Below are 19,659 nucleotides of genomic sequence, written 5' to 3' on the forward strand. Positions count from 1 at the left end.
AAAAAGCATTTTAAATGTATGCATCTTTATAAATCCTGCAAGACAAATTCTCGAGTCTAGTTGCAGCTACCTTGTAGGGAACAACCATACTTGTCCATGCAGTTGGGTCCTGTCATGTACTTTATGCTCACTTCACCATGACCAATACACTAATCTCTGCCATTCTCCTCTGGCTACAATGAGCTGAAGAAGGTTAACTTCACCTTCCAGGGTAAATAGAAAAATGAACAGAATGGCTGTCTGAGATGGGGTTATAAACAGTAGTCATTAACTCAGCTCTGCCACTTGCTGGCACAGAGGGAGATTTGTGAAAGGTCGTGCTTTGGAAGTCAGCTTTGCTGAGATGAAAAACAGCAACACACCAAAAAATTAAGAGACAATTTGTTGTTTCAGAGATACATGTGAATGGGACACACACGATCCAGTTTTAGTCTGTGAGGTTTTTTGTTTCTACATGTAAACTGATCTGACTCTAATCTGACATCTGATGTCAGATTCCTACGTTGCCTTCGGAGTCCACTGCAGACTTGGTCTGACACAGTCTCTGTGAGTGTCAAGGATGTAATTTGCATTGGAGTAACTGATACTTTAAGCTGAAGTAAGGGAACTCTTCACAAAAGGATAAATGCAACCACATCACACTGAACATCGTCAGCAGAGAGTTAAATATGTCAGAGACTTGAAGAATAAGTGCCTTCACTTACTCCAGTCCATTTCTAGGTCTTTGGCTTGACAGTTTTAGAACAGCGGTAATATATTCTGGCACCAGGTCTGAAGACAATTATGTGAAATTGCTGCTTTCTCATCTAGATTTGCCTGTCTCCACCATTTTCATCTCAATCCAATCCAATCTGAAACCATTTGAGCAAATAAAATGATATTTACTTCATCTTCTGTTACAAGCTTTCAAAATTACAGGCTTCAGGAAAAATCAATACAAAATGCCAGCTTAGCAGCAGATGTATGCTCTGTGAGAATGCTAACTTTTCCTCTTCATGTGTCTCCCCATCCTCCCACAGAGGTAGGGGGAGGAGACAGGGAGCAGGAAAAGAAGTTCCTCACCAACAACTAGGGGGGTGGATTTTGTGGTGGATGTTTATAAACTACTTGTGCTTGCAGGCCGAATGCACGATTGTCTTGTCCAAGACGCTAACCTTTAGCATCTCGCTGCGCTTCGGCGCATCTTACAAAGTTCACTGCGAGAAGGGAGTCTTGACCCTGCGGATGATTTGGAGGACTGAAATACCACTTTCATTTATTATTTATCCCGGCTGGCCGAGGGGAAGGCAAGCCGTGGCGCTGTCATACCTGACTGGCTAATGTAAGAAGTGGCCATCTCACTGCAACCCTGGGGAATCAAAGCCCATTACTGGTTTGAGAGATTGCCTAATGTCCACTGTGAACACACACCCTGGATCAAAACATTAGGATGAGAGGGAGATGTAGGTACACACAAACGCACTCCATTCAAACAAGACGTTGTGCAGCGGTTGGAGATGAGAGAGGAGTCCTGGAAAACGAGAAGTAAACATTTATAATTCAGATCTGGCCTTGCAAGACTTCTTGTTACTCCAGTACAGTCAGTTCGTTAGGATGTATTGTTTATTAGATTTTTTTTTTTTATTCTACAGGTGGAGACAATGCGTATAGCATTTGTATAACAAAGAACTCCTGTTTTTTTTTTTAGTAGTAAGAGGTAAATTTAAGACCGCCCATATTGACAATCTTACACAATCTTAAAGATAAGGACTATAGCGAGTTCAGCAATACCAAAAGGCCCCTAAGAACAGACCGGACAGCTAAAGTTGATGATTGCAGAATTCTTGGTATAAAAAAACTCTTTCCCAACATCTAACCAAGTCCAGGACGCGCCAAAGTAGAGTCGGCCTTTTGTTGTCTGCAATCAAGAGACTCCTTCATGAATGTAAATACAGAGGTTTTACCTCAACCACTGTTAACGCCATTCTTCCAAAAGATACTCTGTTATTTTGAGGTTGGTGGTCACGCATCAGTCCAAAATATTGGTTGATAAGTGGATCCAAAGCATATGACTGAGATATTTTTATACTCATCAAACCATTCAGTGACCCCTTTGGTGCAATATGAATAAAGATATTTCATCACAGAAAGAAAAAGAATAGGTTTGCAGTGACCCTCTCTAAGAGGACCTAAACTGCACCAACAAAGTACCACCCTTCCACATGAGAGAGCTAAAGTAGACCCTCACTGTACTGTTGAAGAGTTCAGATTTTACAGGTTTTTGTTTAATTTCTCATCCATCTGACTGTGTGAGTAAAGCTGTAATTTATTCACTGTCAAAAAGGTGTGCCAATAACACTTGCTTATTACAGAGACCATGTCTAATGGATAAGGACTACCTTTACACAGTTTCTCAGGTTGAAAAGTGCAATGACCACTTCTTTTTGTGTTCTTGTGTGCACGTGAGTGGGTGTATCTGTGTCGGCGTGTGTGTAATTGCCAAGATGGAGGCTTAATGACCCTTTGGATCTGCAACCGAGGTGTAGCTAATGAAGCGTATGTGTATGAAGTACAGGCCTCTGCCTTTAATGGGAGATTCCTATCAATACCACAGATCAGATTAATATTTCAAAGTTAATGTTTTTGTTGAGGAATTTGCAAAACAAACATGAGATGAGGCTTCACAGTCGCTTGTGCAGGAAAATGCAATTTTCTCAGACTTAGCCGCTCATCTTTTTAATTACAGACTTAATAGCTTTATAGATTTTTCAAAGATGAATTCTTATTGGCATTTTTATAATTACTGGTCTTTATTGCTTTTTATGAAAATAATCGTCAAGGCTCATTTACCCCACAAACCCTGAGGCCAAACAAATGCGTTTCAATGATGAGTGCAGATAACCTCCAAAACACTGGTTCTCATTTTTCCAACTCTTGAATTCTTTACGAATATCAGCATTATATTTTTCACTTAATGTAAATAAGTGCTTCGCACCCATAAAACCAATTACTAAGTCTTTTTTTTCTTCTTTCAGACAAGTGCTTTCAGTAGTGAATTTGTACAGACAGCAGTTTTATTGTTTAAAGATGTTGGCTGGACAGCGTGTTCAAACATACCGTGAACTCCAGAGGCAGCTGAAACCAGAACAATGCACATTGGCCTATGGGGGATGCAGAGTTGGCCAGAGTTTCACATGTCAACATACTATCAAATGTGGTGCTAAAATGAACGAACCTCCTCAGCATTAACACATGTACAGAGCCAAAGCGGGCCAAGACAGCTTTAAAGCTCTGACTGTAGAAAAAATATACCTGGACACTTCAGCGAAAACACATTTAGAAGACCTGGCCAAGCTTTTCTCGTGTAGTCTGCAAAGGCCTTCGAGTGCAGCAGCCTTAGACAAACAGTGGCTCTGAGCCATACCTTGCTAAAACTTTGACAATGAATTTGGGCAGCCGGTAGAAATTCAGTCCTATGAATTTGTGGGATAGCAAAGCAGGCAAATAATCTTTTGTGAAATTTATACCCACCAATGGAAGAGGCTCCTCTAATCACTATTTAATTTAGGTTGAGATTCTGTGCGGAGGGACGAGTGTACATTTGGCTAGACTTATCACCACTAAAAGGGAAATATGCATCGATTTAGCCTTGAACTCCCTGTTGAACTTGGCTGCTCTGCTTCGTTGCGGTTTCCCAGTACATTCCCAATTCCTCCTCTCTCTCCAGGACCCAGCGTGGATGCAGACAATAACCGGAAAGAGTATTTAGAAAATTTTGGAATGAAGTGGATGTAAATTTCAGTCCTTTACATTTGCCAGAAGCATCTGTTTTATCTATAAATACTAGCTCCCAAAGAGCCAGAGCTGTGGAATATTTCAACCCATGCTTTATTTAATTGGCTTGGAAGCGTAAAAGGAAAGAAAGAAGACTCAAAGTATGACTCTTTTTCCCTTAGACCCCCTGCTAACAGGCAAGTCTGGCTCTTCTGTATAACTAACCCAATCTGCATTTTCTCATAATAGGGCCAGTGCCAGCTAAACATGTTCACAACACGAGATTGTAAGAACAAGCCATTTGCTTGAATATTGTATATAAATCAGTTGGCAAGACCATTTATGTCACCAGGATTAAAGCAAAAATCAGTTTTGCTTTTGGGGGGAAATTGGGTTTCTCGTGGTGTGAATGAGTGTTGGCGTAGCTTGTCTGGCCTTGGCTGTGTCTGCTGAAACTCTAAAAACAGCCTCTGTTTTGGTTCCAACATTTTCGGTCTCTATGGCGCTGGATCCCGTGTAGTGTAAACTCAGTGTGGTCTGAAGAGCCTCTCTGTATGTCTGCTACACATGTGAATATGCTCGACAGATGTTAACTGGCTTCCAGGCAGACAGGCTCTCCTCCCCCTGGCCTTTTTGGCTCTGGTTGTGACATGGTGACACACAGTAGCATCTGGAGTTCAGACTGGGTCACCCAGGGCAAATATGATACAGAGCGGTACATCACTTGCTTGGACCTCCCACAACTTTGAAAAGGATGATTTTGACAGGGTTTTGGAAAAATGTTGGCATTCCTGCCCGCTCTACATACGGAGGCTGAAATATTTAGGACTGTTTTGACTTATCTGACCAGCTAACTCTTCATATGTTGGCAATGCAAGCAAGTTTTTACTAAACTCAAGATGAGAAGAAGCAGCAACTGGTAAGGCTGTGGGGGTTATTTTTTCTTAAACTACCACCAGCATCTGATACTCCATTTATGGAATGAACCCAAAGGAGAAAGAAATCTGCTGTCTTTTACTGATTCTAGATCTACTGAGAGAAAACTCTCCATGGGAATGCACACGTCTTCATCCTCACACACAGGTATAACTGTGATATGATTAGAAATATGTAGCACAGTTAATGAATTGTTATTTGGTGAGTATGCAAGAGATCAAACGCAGGGAAAGGCAGATGTTCAAAATATATGAGCTTATATTCAAAAAGCCCAAATAAACTGAAAGTCACAAATAATCAAATTTGATGTCGTTTAGCTTATGGCATATGTAAATTCAAATTAAATTAAATTCCTTCAGTATCTTTAATGCCAGCCAACTTAAATTCAGTCCATATATGCTGCCAAAGGGGGTATATTTGAAAACCTCCAGTGAAAAAGATGCCTGGTTGCCTTTTTTGTGTGGATTTCAAATTATCGTCATTTTTCAAATACATTTTGCTGTTTTATGGTGACCCATTTGTCAGGATTTTGCACACTGCCATTTCGTGAAGGCGGCTTTTTGATAGTCAAGACGGGTGTATAGGAGCCGTATACCTATTAAAGCAAGCAAACAAACAAACAAACAAAAAAACAGCTTTTGTGTCAAACTTGATGTTTGACTATTTGTCTGCATTTCCATTGTTAGCTGACAGTCAACCGTGCTCGCAGACAGTGAAGCGTCAGCTCGCAGCTCATGAAACAAACATTTAGCAAGCACATAACAGCAAAGCTGCCAGTTGACGTGCACCCGTTCAAATCCATCCCGTCATGTAAATAACTTGTTTCAGTGTGCTTTCAATTAAAGCGGAGGACGAAGTGCCATTGCTGCCTTTGATGGATGAGCTTAGATATTGGAGTGTACCGTTGGATGACAAAACGTTCCCCCACTCCACCTCAACTCCTCTTTCCTATTGATTCTCCTGGTGGTTATTCATCAGGGCGGTGGCCACTGTCAGATCAGCTGCTCCTTCTTCTCACAAAACACATTTTCCACAGTTATTGATAAAGCTATTTGACCTTTTATTCAAATGTGTGTGTGTGTGTGTGCGCAAGTCTGTGTGTGTGTATAATGTGCACACATCTGTGTTTTCTTTCTCTCTGCTCTTGCCAGAGGCCTGCAGATCACTGCAGTTACATGAATAAAGTCAGGCTGTTTTGATTAACGCCAAATGAGTAGGTCTATTCTTTGCAGATGTGGGTTTTAGCAGTACTGAGCCTTGCTTTCACACAACAAAAATAAACCCCAAACCTGTTTTACAGTTTGGCAAGGGGGAGCGCACATATACAGTACGGAGAGTTTGCACATACATATGCCCGTGTTCATATACATCAGTGGTCTCGTACATACTGTGATGTGCATGCCTTCATGCATATTATTTCAGTGTTTTGAAAAATTTCGACCCTTTTGTCAAGGTGAAGACAGGCTGCCTTGGCTGCGAGTACAATAGCAAATGTGCCGTGAGTTAGAAAAACCAAAATTGGAGGGAAGAAAGCTTTGGTTGCACAAAGGTTGATCCACGGAGAGAATAATGATTTTACAAAATCTCTGAGATCAGTGGAGGTTATAAATTGTGGTCACATACCATATGGCATCAGACTGAGGGTACCGTTCTGACAGAGATGACCAGATCTTGGAATACTATTGGCTTGTTACTGGAGAAGTTAAAGAAGTAGTTAAAAAAAGGTAAATAGTATTAATAGTATTTTTTATTTATATTATATTGTGCTTTTGTACTCTTACTTTCCTTTCACCTCTGCATGTACTTTTTTACACTACAAGCCAAATTCATCCATCTACACACGAATGCAAGCATTGGGGCATTGTAGCTTGCTCAAGGACACTCTGACAAATGCGATGGAGGAGCTAGAGATCAAACCACTGAACTGTTGACTAGTGGGTGGGGCACATTTTAATTAGCCAAAGTCAATAAAAAGACAGAGAGAGAGACAAACAGGTATAATGTGCAATCTTATGGAAATTAAACTAGTTACTTTTGTATGTGTTTGTGGGTTTTTTTCAGAATTCAACCCTCAAGAGAAGTGGTTCATGTGTCGACACCGGACGAAGATCATCAATGTGCAAGGTTAGGATACATACAGTCTTTTGCAAAGTTTATAACCTACTAGGATACAAAAAAAGTTAAAAAAGGAAGCTTATTTGTATTTTCTGTGGCAGAAAGTCAATCGAATTTTCACTTTATTTTAAGATAAATGCAAGACCTTTCCTTCATACCTACCACACTTGTTAACATACTAAAAGCATAACAAGACCTCTGTTTAATATAATTGGAAACAATTGTATTTTCAATTTTGATGGTTGGTCAAGATAAGACTGTTAAATATGTTAAACATTTTAATGATTTTTGACACGTTCTTGTAGGGAGACATAGGGAGCAGTCTAATCACTGGGAAATAATTAATTAGCAATGAAACAGTTCGGTTGAACCCTTTTGATTTAACCAAATAAGGAATTTACTCAACATCTGAGCGCCACATTTTGTTTCCCTTGTATTATTCTCAGTGAAGCCACAGATAGAGGAGGAGAGTAACATTTTACACACTGTAGTATGAAAGCCATTTTCTTGTCCTTCATGGTGGCAAACTGTTCAATTACCATGTCATATAATTTCCCAATAGACCCCAGGTTTTTCACAATAAAGGACTCAAGTCGCTCCAGTCCAGATGTGTAGTGATCAGTTCTGATGTGGCCGTTAGATTTTATCTTAACTTAGTGGTAATTAACGCAGCTGGGGGTTATTGTTGTTTTTCACAAAGCATTTTAATGTATATTTAGCCCCTAGACAAAGTTTAGGGAAATTATAGGTCATGACTTGTGTTTTAAACAATTAAGTTCACTTAGTTAAAATGATTATGTCCATGTGTGAATTTAACATAGGGTCATCTCACAAAACTTAACGGTGGAAACCTGAAACTTAAAGAATGAATAGCACAATGAAAACAGAGATTCTCTGTTGGTGTTTTTATTTATATGATGACTCGCAGCTGTGTTTATATGGTGTATGATTTTAAACCCTGCTGAGATTGAAGCGCAACGGTTTTATCCTATGAAATTTTCGCTCATGTCTTTTCCTTGCTATCAATAATTAAGACTAGATCTTGGAATGAAAAAGTAATTTCCCTTGAAAGAACCGGATAGAATTGACATAAACCCTAGCCCCCAAAACACAGCCCAAGAGGTATCGAAAAGCTCAGTAGGTGCCAATAAAAGTGGAAAAACAGAAATCTTTCTAGCAAAACACAACAACAAGAACAGGTACAAGCCATTGAAGTGGAGAAGTGAAAAACAAGAGCGACTTAAGGTGATTCTCATCTTCAACTCCAAAGCCTTGGTACTCCCCAAAAAAAGTGGGAATGTAATTTCCCAGACTAGGAACATAAGCCAGGAGTAATCTGGCCTGTAATACCTCCTAGTCCTTAAATAAAAGCCCTCCATTTTAAGTCTTCAACCTCGTTTTCCCCCTCCCTCCCTTCCCCACCTTTAATAGGATTTGGTAGAAAATGGCTTTGTGAATCGCTCCTCTCCGTCTTGCTCAAGGAAGAGCGGGCTATTCTCATTGAGAAGTGCTTAATTGCTTCAAATGACTGATGATATATTGAGGGAGAAGGGCCTTGAGCCAGGGGCCACATCCAAACACATAACAGATAGCGCTGCTGGACGATGGAAGGATATGGACTGCAGTGTATATCTGTACATTTTTGTGCGTGCGGTTATTGCAACAAAGATGAAATGCTGGGGGTAGACTAGTGATGGGTCGTTCGCGAACGAAATGGCTCTTAGAGCCGGCTCTTTGACGTGAACGACGCGAGCCGTCACGTGGGGTTTTTTTTTTTTTCTTTCTCTCAGCCTCTCTCTCGCACTTTTTTTCCGCTTCACTCTGCACGCGAGCCTTGTGCTTTACGCTGGGCAGAGGGGGGAGGGGCGGTAGTTACACTCAGTAGCACAGGAACAGAGCCAGAGAGAGAGAAAGAGAGGCAGGGACAACAACATTAGAAAGGTATAGTAATCATCCACAACTATTTTCGGTTGCAGATGATAAAGGATTGAGAAAGTTTATTCATGCAGGTCCATATGACAGAGAATATGCATGTTCTTTTAGTTTTCATATTATAATTTATATTTAATTGTGTTGTGGTTTGCAGTGTTTTGTGTTCTTTTCACTTTAAATTTGTGAAAGGAAAAAGCTGAAAATTTAAATAGTTAAAACTTGAAATGTGAATAGTTGATTTTTGTATTATATGATTTATTTATTACATTTTATGTGGAGTGAATAAATAAAAGTATATTTACGGTGGCCCCTAGAGACAAAGCACATACAAACTTCAAATCACGTACGAACTCTGAAGCATGTACAAACTCCAAAACACGTAAAAACACGTACAAACTCCAAAACACGTAAAAACTCCAAAACACGTACAAACTCCGAAGCACGTAAAAACTCAGAAGCATTTAAAAACTCAGAAGCACATAAAAACTCAAAACACGTACAAAAGACAACAGAAGTGCTCCAGGATGCTGGGCGCAGTGTTGAGCCTTTGTTATCTTGTGGCTACACAAGCCAGCAAGTACCAACGACCGGATTTGGTGTGTGGTAATAACAGGTAAATGAACTTTTTTTTAAATTATTTGAATATATATATGAGTGCCTGTGTATAAATACACAAACAATACACACATGCTTTCAATTGTGTAATTTAAGTGATCTAGTAGCTCTGCTTTGGAAGTTCAGTTCATGCTAGAAATGTGTTTTGGAGTTTGTACGTGTTTTGTCTCTAGGGGCCACCGCATATATTTATATATAAACATATATAAATAAAACCACTTGTTTTTACGTTAGTAATTCCTTTTGTGCATAATTTTATATTATTGTTAATAATAAATTAATTAAAGCAACAAAACAACCTGAAGAGCCGGTTCGGAGCCGAAAGAGCCGGCTCTTTTTAGTGAGCCGAACCTAAAGAGCCGGATCTCTAAAAAGAGCCGGAAATCCCATCACTAGGGTAGACGCTTCTCTGTAAGTGTCATAAGTGTGTGCGTGCTGTGGATGGAACATGCGTAAACATGCAGTTCCCTGCATGCGTGTGTGCTTGGACTTGCATGTGTGTGTGAAAGATGGTCGCCAGGCAGTGTGCGTCCTATCGACACCCCAGTAACAGACTAAATTAAAGCTGTGATGAATTGTGGCTGTCATGGCAGGAGAGAGGGGAGACTCTGCACTGTATTCTGCCTCTGATTAGGTAGGAATAGAAAGATACAGTATATCATTATCAATATGTAGCACTATATTTTCATTAGATTTTTCTCTCCACAGTGGACAGCTTGATAGGATGATTTTTCATTTCAAAAAAAAGATTAAACATCTTCATGATGTCAGTGAGGAGTTTGGTTAAAACTGTTTTTGGTGTTTCATGTGTTAGGAACATGTATTATGATCTCAGTGGTGCCAAAATAGCTTTGATGAACTGGATTTTACTAGTTTCGTGTTCATAAAACAATTTAAAAAGCTAGTGAAGGTGCAACATGCACAATTAAAATGTAAAACATAGAAAACCTAAAAGCTCTTTCATCATTGTAGGAAGCTCATGGCCATATGAGAGGCAGCGGCCTTGGGCTGTTTACTTAAAGAAGCAGAAAGTCACAGCAGTTCCAGGGATTGAGGGCTATTGCATGTTTGTGCACTTTGTGCTTTGAAAGTGACAACCTTTGGGTAGACCACAAGGTTTTTTTTTTTTCTGTCAGCTGAAGTGATATACCTGAGGAAGCAACATGATACACGAAAACACAAATGTAGCTCCGAAAGTTACAAATGCTCACTGTAGTTTTCAGAACTAATGAGACAAAAGTAGCTCTTTGAGGTTCAAACCAATACATGTCACAAACAGCTGACGTATCCCTATGAAACCCAACAACTGTTACTAAAGCACAAGACAAACATGGCAGCTGTGTAGGGCTAGGCAGCCTTTTAAACTACATTAAAATTGTCAGCTCTCTATCATGGTCTAAACGTGAAACTGAATATACATCTCATTGGAAAGTTGCTTAGAGAGAAGAAAGGATTGTGTTGCTCTTCAACAATGTATTTCCAGTGTATGTTATGGAGTTCTGGTCATTTGTTTGTGGAGCTTCCACAGATTTGTACATTTTCTGAGTTTGTGAACCTCCTTATTTTAGTCTATGGTGAGGCAATCAGGTATAAACAGAGATTGTCAAGCACAATGCGCAGTCGTGCGGCATTATAAGAACTGTTGAGTGTTTTCTGCCTTCCAGTCTTTTCAGCATTTTCCCTTTTGAATCATTTTTGGTTGCTCAACAGTGGCACCGATCACATATATGGAAACAGGAAACATGACGAGGACCGTTTATATACTCTGAGAAATTAGGGTTTGAGATTTTCAATGGTCTCAATACTTGTACTAAACAGGGGTTGTTGTTTCGTTTTTTGTTTTTTGCATAGGTGAGTTATGCGTATGCATTTGTTTATCAGTGTCCAATACAGTTTTGTTACTGTGGGCACTTTGACTGACCCCATTATTATCTATGTAAACAGAACATTTAGAAGATAATATGACCTTCTCTAAACCTTAAATATTTGTGCAAGGACATGAAAGATGAGATCTATACAATGCTGCTCTAGCTCCGTTTATAGACATGATGTATGGTGGAGAAGGCCTTAGACAAGTACCATCACCTAGTGCAGTAGATAAAAGATAAAGTCACAGCCACACTGCCGCGTGCAGTAGAAAAGAATACCTTACAGAATGGGATCTTAATTAATAGTGTACACACATCCACTAAAATCTGATAATATTTTTTATCAATCTGTCTGTTGACTGAGTTAATGTTTTATGTACTTCCTGCTGCCGACAAGAAGATACTTGCTCAGTAATAAGAAAGTAATGTCTTCCCATGTCCTGCTTACAGCCTTAGCAAGTCTTTTTTTCCTTCTCATCCCTGTTGTGCATTCGTAATGTAAATGTCAGTAAAGTTGTGGGTGCTGTACTTCAGCAGAGAAGGGAGAATAAACGCAGGAAGTCACAGATGATTTAAAATATAACTTTTCCAAACAGCTCAAAAAATATCAGCAAACACACAAAGTGTTTCTGTACACGTTGGATGACAGTTTGTCTGCTAGCTAAATGTATGGATGCTGTATTTACCCAGAGGTGTAAAAAAAAAAAAAGTACAAACATTAATGTGTGAGATCTCAGAGATGGAGAAAGATGAAAGAAAGAGGTCAGGAGAGGAAGATCAGAGGTTATTCTCAAAGCCCAGAAAGTTGATTCTGTTCATCTGGATGTTGAGTTCTCAGTGGGAGAACTCAAAGCTGTGATGTCCACATGAACAGATCAGTTTTCTGGGATTTCCTTACCTGCATCCAGACAATATCCTCAAAGGTAAGGACTGCTCAGCAAAAGTTTGATTAACTGTAAACTTAAATCTTACATAATTTTGTAGCTCATGCTAGATTTTTGATCTATATGTGATGGTTGTGGGTTTTTGTTTTTTTGAATGAATATACAGTTTGCAGCAACGAGCTATGTAGACATGGTGTAGAGTAGGCTGCTGCGTTCAAGGTCCAAGTCCCATCACGAGTAGTGTGCATCATTATAATTTAACCTGATGATTAAGCCACTCACCTAATTCCATCTTTTATACTAGCTTGATATTCTCTAAGGGTCAGAAAGCAGCTATTATTGCCCATACAACATTTGCTTATCTCTTGTTGAATTCAGTTAGCCTTATGCATGAAGAGTAGTAAACCTCAGAACAGTAGAGGCAGCACTGTTAACTCAGACCAGAGGTGGGACCAAGTCATTGTTTTGCAAGTCTCAAGTAAGTCTCAAGTCTTTATCCTCAAGTCTCAAGTCAAGTCTCAAGTAATGTCAGGCAAGTCAGAGTCGAGTCTCAAGTCACTGGTGTAAAAGTCCGAGTCAAGTCACAAGTCTGAAACTTTGAATTTCAAGTCCTTTCGAGTCTTTAAAAAAAACAAACGAAAAAATAATGTTGCAGTTATGCTAAATGTAAATATTAGACCATGTAATTTTAAAATCTGTGTTTTTCTCAACACATACAAAATAGTGAACTTAGAAAATATACACAAATTGTGAAATTGCACCTCTTTAAAATGCAGCTCAATTAAACTTAGCTCCAAGAATAATTTTCACCGACAGTTCTGAGATACGCTGCATGTTATTCTTGGATGCGGTTGTAGGACCAGCTTTAAAATCGCATGACAAAAATATCATACACATTAAAAAAAACTGTATCACCAACGTAGCCTGGACAACATTTGCTAGTTAGATGAAGTCAGCTATCTCATCTTAGCATATTTATATGCATATTTATAATCATACGGTTCTTGGAGTGAGTGCATACACTCATGAAGTTTAGTAACTTCCGGTCACTGCAACAAGCCCAGGTACAGTTTACCGACGGATGGGTGCAGGACCTTGAAATGCACCGTGTAGAACGAAAGACCATCGTACGTATCATAAGTTTACCAGTCTCACAAATCGTCTTCATAAATACACATTCGTTAACCGTTTATTAATATAACCTTTGAGCTCAACGGTAATTAATTAGTAGTGGAAATAATTTCTGGTAGCATCACAGAAATGTAGCAGTGACAATAATACTGTATGCTGTAATCGTACTGGACAATTAGTGATACAAAAAACCTGTTTTATCCTGTGAATAAAAGTATGTGTTTTTGTCAGTGTACCATAATAACAGAAGCGAAACGCAATATTGTGTCAGGATAATTTACTATTTATGCACAATAAATAAAGGAGCATAGCGCGACAATTTCTGTTCAGCGCCAGACTTGCTTGTAACCTATATCACCAATTATGTTAAGAAAAATGACGCATTAACTACAACAGCAGACTGACCTTCGTGTAAATGCTTGGAGCAGACTAACCTGTGAGCTGGAGTGTTCTAGGACGTTATATTTGATCTTTGAATGGCTGCAATCCAGGCCATCCGTCGCCTCTTTGTTACTTCGGAAACATGAACAATTTCTCTTCAACGACGTAATCCGATAACAACCGATCTCTTTACCCGTCGGCTTCCCGTGGCTGTCATGCGACCGGCTATTGCAGTTAATAATACAACAGCTTCTTGACATTTTTGTGTTTCTTTTTATCGCTGTGTGACTGATTTTAATTGAAAGCCTGCGTGCGCTAGTACCGCTTGCCACGAGTTCCCAGAATCCTTTGCGGTTCTACCCGTGAATGACGTCACATTTTCAATCTCCATATAATATGCATGTTAAATTTTATATTTGGGGTAAAATATCAAGTCTTTTCAAGTAAACCGGTTCAAGTCCAATTCAAGTCCCAAGTCATTGGTGTAAAAGTCCAAGTCAAGTCACAAGTCTTAGAACATTTTTTCAAGTCAAGTCTAAAGTCATAAAATTAATGACTCGAGTCTGACTCGAGTCCAAGTCATGTGACTCGAGTCCACACCTCTGACTCAGACCTTCCCAAAGTGTGGGGCCCGCCCCCTAGAGCCATTGCAAGGGGGGCGCGATATGAGAAGGGGAAAAAAAAAACAACGCTTGGACACTGCTAGCACGGGGCGCCTCCACAAACGCAAAGCAGGAGATGAAGCATCGCTGAATATGTTTCCAAACCAACTTCATTCTAAGCCAAAGACTTAGCATATCTTCCCTTTGGCTTCACCTGCACAAGTGCCAAGGTAGGTCTCCCCTGCAGAATTGGTTTTCCCTTCGTCGGGAGCAGCGCTGGGCTCTTCAAATCACGGACAAACAGTATCCCACATTCTTGATTTTTAGTTCACAAACCCTTGTTGTAATGACTAACTACTCCTGACATTTTGGAGATGTTAGCTCTTTATACAGTAAAGTTACAGTGGGATACAAATAATATCAGGGTGATCCTGCCACGATTTGTTCCCCCTGTCTAAATCACGGACAAACAGGATCCCACAGTTGTTTATTTTTGAGTCCATTTTGCACAGAGAGGCATTTTTTGAAAAATGTATTGATATCAATGTTAAATATTATTACACAGGAAAAAAAACAACTACATGTAATATAATTACACCGTGATGCCTCTGCCTTTGTAAATAGAGGGACAGTAACTGCGTGTGTATATGTAAGCGTGTAAAACCTGAAGATAGAGACAAAATACTGTTAATCTGACTATCTGCCATTTTGCAATTCGTCTCATGTAAACAATAACGTGGCGCACAGCGTGACGTGAAAAAAGGCACATACCTTTAACATTGCATGACGAACTCTGTATTCCTCGTCCACACGTAAACGCAAAAAAGAAGTTTTAAAAAATCTCAGTTTTCGGTGATTTGAAACGCCGTTTACGTGTGGACGAAACAGCTGCGTTTTCGAAAATACCCGTGTAGGTGCGGACTTGCGTAAAAGAGTTAGAGTTAATTTTCTTACTACCTGTAATTTACTGCAGATTACTTGTATTTGCTTAATTGTTTACTAAATGTTTGAGGGGGGTCTAGCAAAAAAAGTTTGGGAACCACTGTGTTAACTGATCATAGCATGTAGACAACCGACTCGAGGTCACAGTACAAATTGTGCATCTTATTTCTAAGTGATTATCTTCCCCACACCACACTGCTACACCTGATCCTAAAGCTATTAACTGATTATAACTGTGTATATGATAAAATATGATTATCTAGATCTACAGTGGTCATCCAACTGTGAAACCCCATTTATGTTATTGTAGCTTTTCTGGTAATAACACTCTAATATCTCACAATGTATGTATTTGTATTTTTTTAAACAATACCAGCCACTTAAATAAACTCTGAAGCAAACCACTTATGAAATCAGCCCAGCTCAACATGACTCTACACATTTGAGGTAACACATGGGAAGCTATTTTTGGTGACACAATCCTAGAAATTCAGTGGCAAGTGGAATTCACATATATTCTCTCATGGCGGTAGACTGTCTATGTGTATATACTGTTTTATCTGTGACCCGTATCCTGTTTACCTGATAGAGGCAAAAACTCAGCGTTGAAACTCCTTAAAAGTCAAAACCAAAGGGGCGAGGGGGTGGAGGAGCGCATCCAAACGTATACCACATGTTATCACACACACTTTCGTACGCACACACACTAACATACACACACACACACACTCCACCAGCCGCAGGGCGCCATGGTTACCTTGGAACTTTAACGTGGACCAGCTGGTGTACTTGGGTTGTGAAATTGCATTGCACTCTCGCGCGCACAGACACACACACACACACACTTTCAGAGGATCAAAGGGAGTTGGAGCCCTGCACAGCAGCCCTTCTGCTCCTGCCCTTGGCTAAATGGACGACCAAACATTCCAGGCTGTCCAGCCCAGTAATATCTGGCCCGCAGCCTAATGAAGATGGACTGTGTTTATAATTCTCATGTTTGCTCTGATCACTAACATAATCCTTTCTATACACATAACATGGAGATAGAAAACACTGTTTCTGCTTCTTCACATTAAGTCAAAGTGCAGGAGAAGAAGAGACGAATGAAAGAGGTACCTAAAGCTGAAATACAAACCCCTGTTTCAGTAGACTTTGTAGCTCTTTGCATTTTCACACAGGGCATCACATGATCTCAAACAAAAGAGAAGGCACCAAGGGATGTTTTTCTGCCTGCTTGAGACTTTGACACCTGCTTCACCGCAGCAAATTGGAATGGCTCGCTCTCAAATGAGATTTCTGCCTGCCGCATGAGGAGAGAAAAAAGGTCACCCATTACAACTATTCTACATGATTCACAGAGTTATCACATCTCTGCTCGCCTACCTTCCCTTTAATTAGCTTCGGGGACCTGGGCAAGGTGTATGTGTGTGTGTGTGCGTGTTTGTGAATGTGACTGTCTGATATATACACAGAGGATCTTTTTCTTTCTTGCTTCTTTCTCTCCCTTCATCTGTGTTTGGGCCAAAATTAAAATCCCCATGTTGCTTTTCAGGGACATACTATATTTTTCTAACAACAAATGCATTGACCCATGAAATCTGCCCTTATTTAGCTTGCACTGTGAATCAGAGATTACGCTTATCACTAAGATGCATGCTACGCTGAGTATGACTGCAGCGATGTGGTGCAGTTTAATGCTGAATGTGAAGGTGGTCTTTTGATTTTTCGTGACTAAATAAATGACAAGTTGCAGTAGACTTCTCCTTATCATTCAAGAGCTCCTACACATGATAAATTCAAGGCGGCATTCTCTGTGTCTCACATATCCCTGTAAACCATTCCCTTCTGAAATCCCTGTAAACAGAACATTTGGACAACTGGGGAGGGGAGGGGTAGTAGACTGATAATAAGTTTTAGATTTTTGAGACTCTATTTTACTTTGCAATAGCATATTGGTTTTCTGAGAGTTGTCTAACACTTAAAAGATCCTTATTTGCACAGCTACTCGGACTATTGTAGTACTATTGTAGTTATTCGGTATTGAAGATTCAAAAATATCCAGGAAGAAAATAAACTTGGCGAGATGGGATAAATGTAGGAGAAGACACTGGAGCCTTCTTTTGTGTGTGTTTTTGTGTTTGTTTGTTTGTTTGCAGAAAAGAACTCATCATAACCTTTGATGAGTTGATTTTGAGGTCATTTTGTCTCAGAGGTTTGAAAAGGAGGAGCATTGATTTGGCGTACACTTTAAATGATATGGTCAGTTACAGATTTATGTGTTTTATTGGTAATTTAAGAATTTAATGCAGCAAAACGAGCCATATATTGTGTGATCGTGTAAGACATGTGAATTACACCTGAAATGATTAGTGGATGAATGACGACTTAAATGTAGAAACAAGTGATCTAGATCAATTTTTTCATATTTAGTGCTGTTTGTTAAATGCAAAGGTTTTCATACATTCTTTGTCTTACATTACAGTTAAAAATCACCTTAGGCTCAAGACATTTAAGCATCTTTTTAGTACGTATTACTTTAAGCATTTAAGCATGTATTACTTATTTATTTATTTATTAATAAACCGATTAATCAGTTTATGTAGCTATATAATACAGAATTAATAACTAAAATGTTATTTGCAGAATCAATTTATGGACTTATTTACATAGGTATTACTCTAATACATATTAACATCCAAGCTCTTTTCCCTTTAACTTTACTGTCATTTTACCTATTTTTTTTTTAAGTCTTGTGAGTCAAATAATAATTGCACCAGTAGTAATAATAAGTAGTAAAACTGTATCAAAGCCTGTGAGCTAGTTCAGGCAGGAAACGTGAGCTGCTTCATACACACTGACTTGCCTCACTCTCACCGTGTCACATACCAATCACACTCTTCCAATATGGCGATCTATTTAAGCTACAGAATATCACATTTCTCCCACTTAAATCTTGTCGGTTTTGTTACCCTGCATCGCCACGTGCTGTTTCAATCCCTTCCCCACCCCACCATTCACCTGTTGACTCTAGGTGGACATTTACTCATCACTCCCCAATTTCTATGTGTATCATATTTGCAGGGAGTGATGAGCTTGGAGCCTGGGTGCCAAACTCTAAAGCCACGTACACACTGGAAGCTGTTTGCTCATTGCACATCTGTTTGAAGCTGACGGCTGGTCGCTTGCAGACATTCTAAATGTATTTACTACCAGATCATATTTCAGTCACTGGTATTCGTCACTCTCATTGGGTAGTCTTCTTAGTTGGTCACCTGGAAGTTGTGAAGAGTTTATCGTGAGACCCGTTCATTTCACCAGCACTTGCTCGCACAGAGTTGCTTGAAGTTGCCAAATGAGTTGAAGTTCTCATTGGCTTTTAGCAAGGTTTAACTTACTGTTTTAACTTGTTGTTTTATCAGTGAGGTGTTTTATGTACTTGTGTTTTATTGTATTTTATATTTGTATTTTATTGTACAGCACTTTGGTCAGCCTTGGTTGTTTTTAAATGTGCTTTATAAATAAACCTGACTCGACTTGACAAACATCATTCACTTTCTATCGTCTCTCATCGCCGCATCTCTGCAGATCACTTCTGGTGTATACATGTTCTATCACCCTGTGTTGTGATAATAAATCATTTCAAATGTCACTTGTGTGTAGGGATGGGTATCGTTTAGGTTTTATCCGATACCGGTGCCAAATCGGTACTTTTGAAACGGTGCCGGTGCTTAAACGGTGCTCGAACCGGTGCTTAAAGAATGGAGAACACAAACTTTGTCCAAAAACCTCTCATGTTCAGCTGTTTGTTTGTTTTTTGTAAAAAGATAACAATGTTAGCCTTTTCTGCAGCTATGGGGCATATATGGTATCACTCTTGGCTGGAAGCAGTGCTTAAACAATGGAAAAAAAACACAAACTTTGTCCAAAAACCTCTCATGTTCAGCTGTTTCCCACTTTTTCTTTGGTCATTTTAGCCTTTTTGTCCAGGGTGAAGGGAGTATCTGCCATCAAACAAGAGGACAGCCGCATGTAGCTATGATCATGTTTGCTAGTTCACCTTACGTGCATTAATGTAATAACGTGGTTAGCCTACTCAACGTAAATTACACTCGAACAACATTAAGCGACTCACGCAGAGAAGAACGGCTGCTGCTGCATCATCATCCGTCATCATTTCTGCTACACTGGCAGGGCTAGGGGCCAGGACTCTATTCTTCGGGTTTTTGGGGGATGTTGCTCCGGGTCCGATAACTGGCAACCCACCCAACGTGCACAGTGTGAGGTCTCGCAGCAAGCTATCAAATACGGCGCATTTCTCGGCTTTTAAAAAAAACGCTATGCGTCGCCAGGTGTTTCATCGGATTTGAGGTGTTACCTCCTTTGACAGTATCACAGTATCAGCTTAAAGCACTTGTTGCTGCTGAGTTTGCATATTTTGCTGTGAAGTACAGCCAGAGTTTTGACCGCTTCGCCTTGGACATTTTTAATCTGTAGCTCTGC

General features: G+C 39.7%; 1 protein-coding gene across 1 annotated transcript in view; it reads left to right on the plus strand.

Moving 5' to 3' along the window:
* The window catches only part of LOC147321846 (uncharacterized), a 152,870-nt gene that overhangs the window by 114,137 nt on the left and 19,074 nt on the right, over nucleotides 1–19,659 (plus strand). Inside the window, exon 4 of the mRNA XM_086305996.1 lies at nucleotides 6,751–6,813. Within this exon, the coding sequence (XP_086162122.1) occupies nucleotides 6,751–6,813 (63 nt within the window). The remainder of the gene's footprint in view (nucleotides 1–6,750; nucleotides 6,814–19,659) is intronic.

The sequence above is a fragment of the Aulonocara sp. 'chitande type north' Nkhata Bay genome, linkage group LG9, assembly GCF_057382095.1.
Source record: "Aulonocara sp. 'chitande type north' Nkhata Bay isolate Kocher_YH1m ecotype deep benthic linkage group LG9, A_spYH_male_GT1.1, whole genome shotgun sequence".
Lineage (NCBI taxonomy): Eukaryota > Metazoa > Chordata > Actinopteri > Cichliformes > Cichlidae > Aulonocara > Aulonocara sp. 'chitande type north' Nkhata Bay.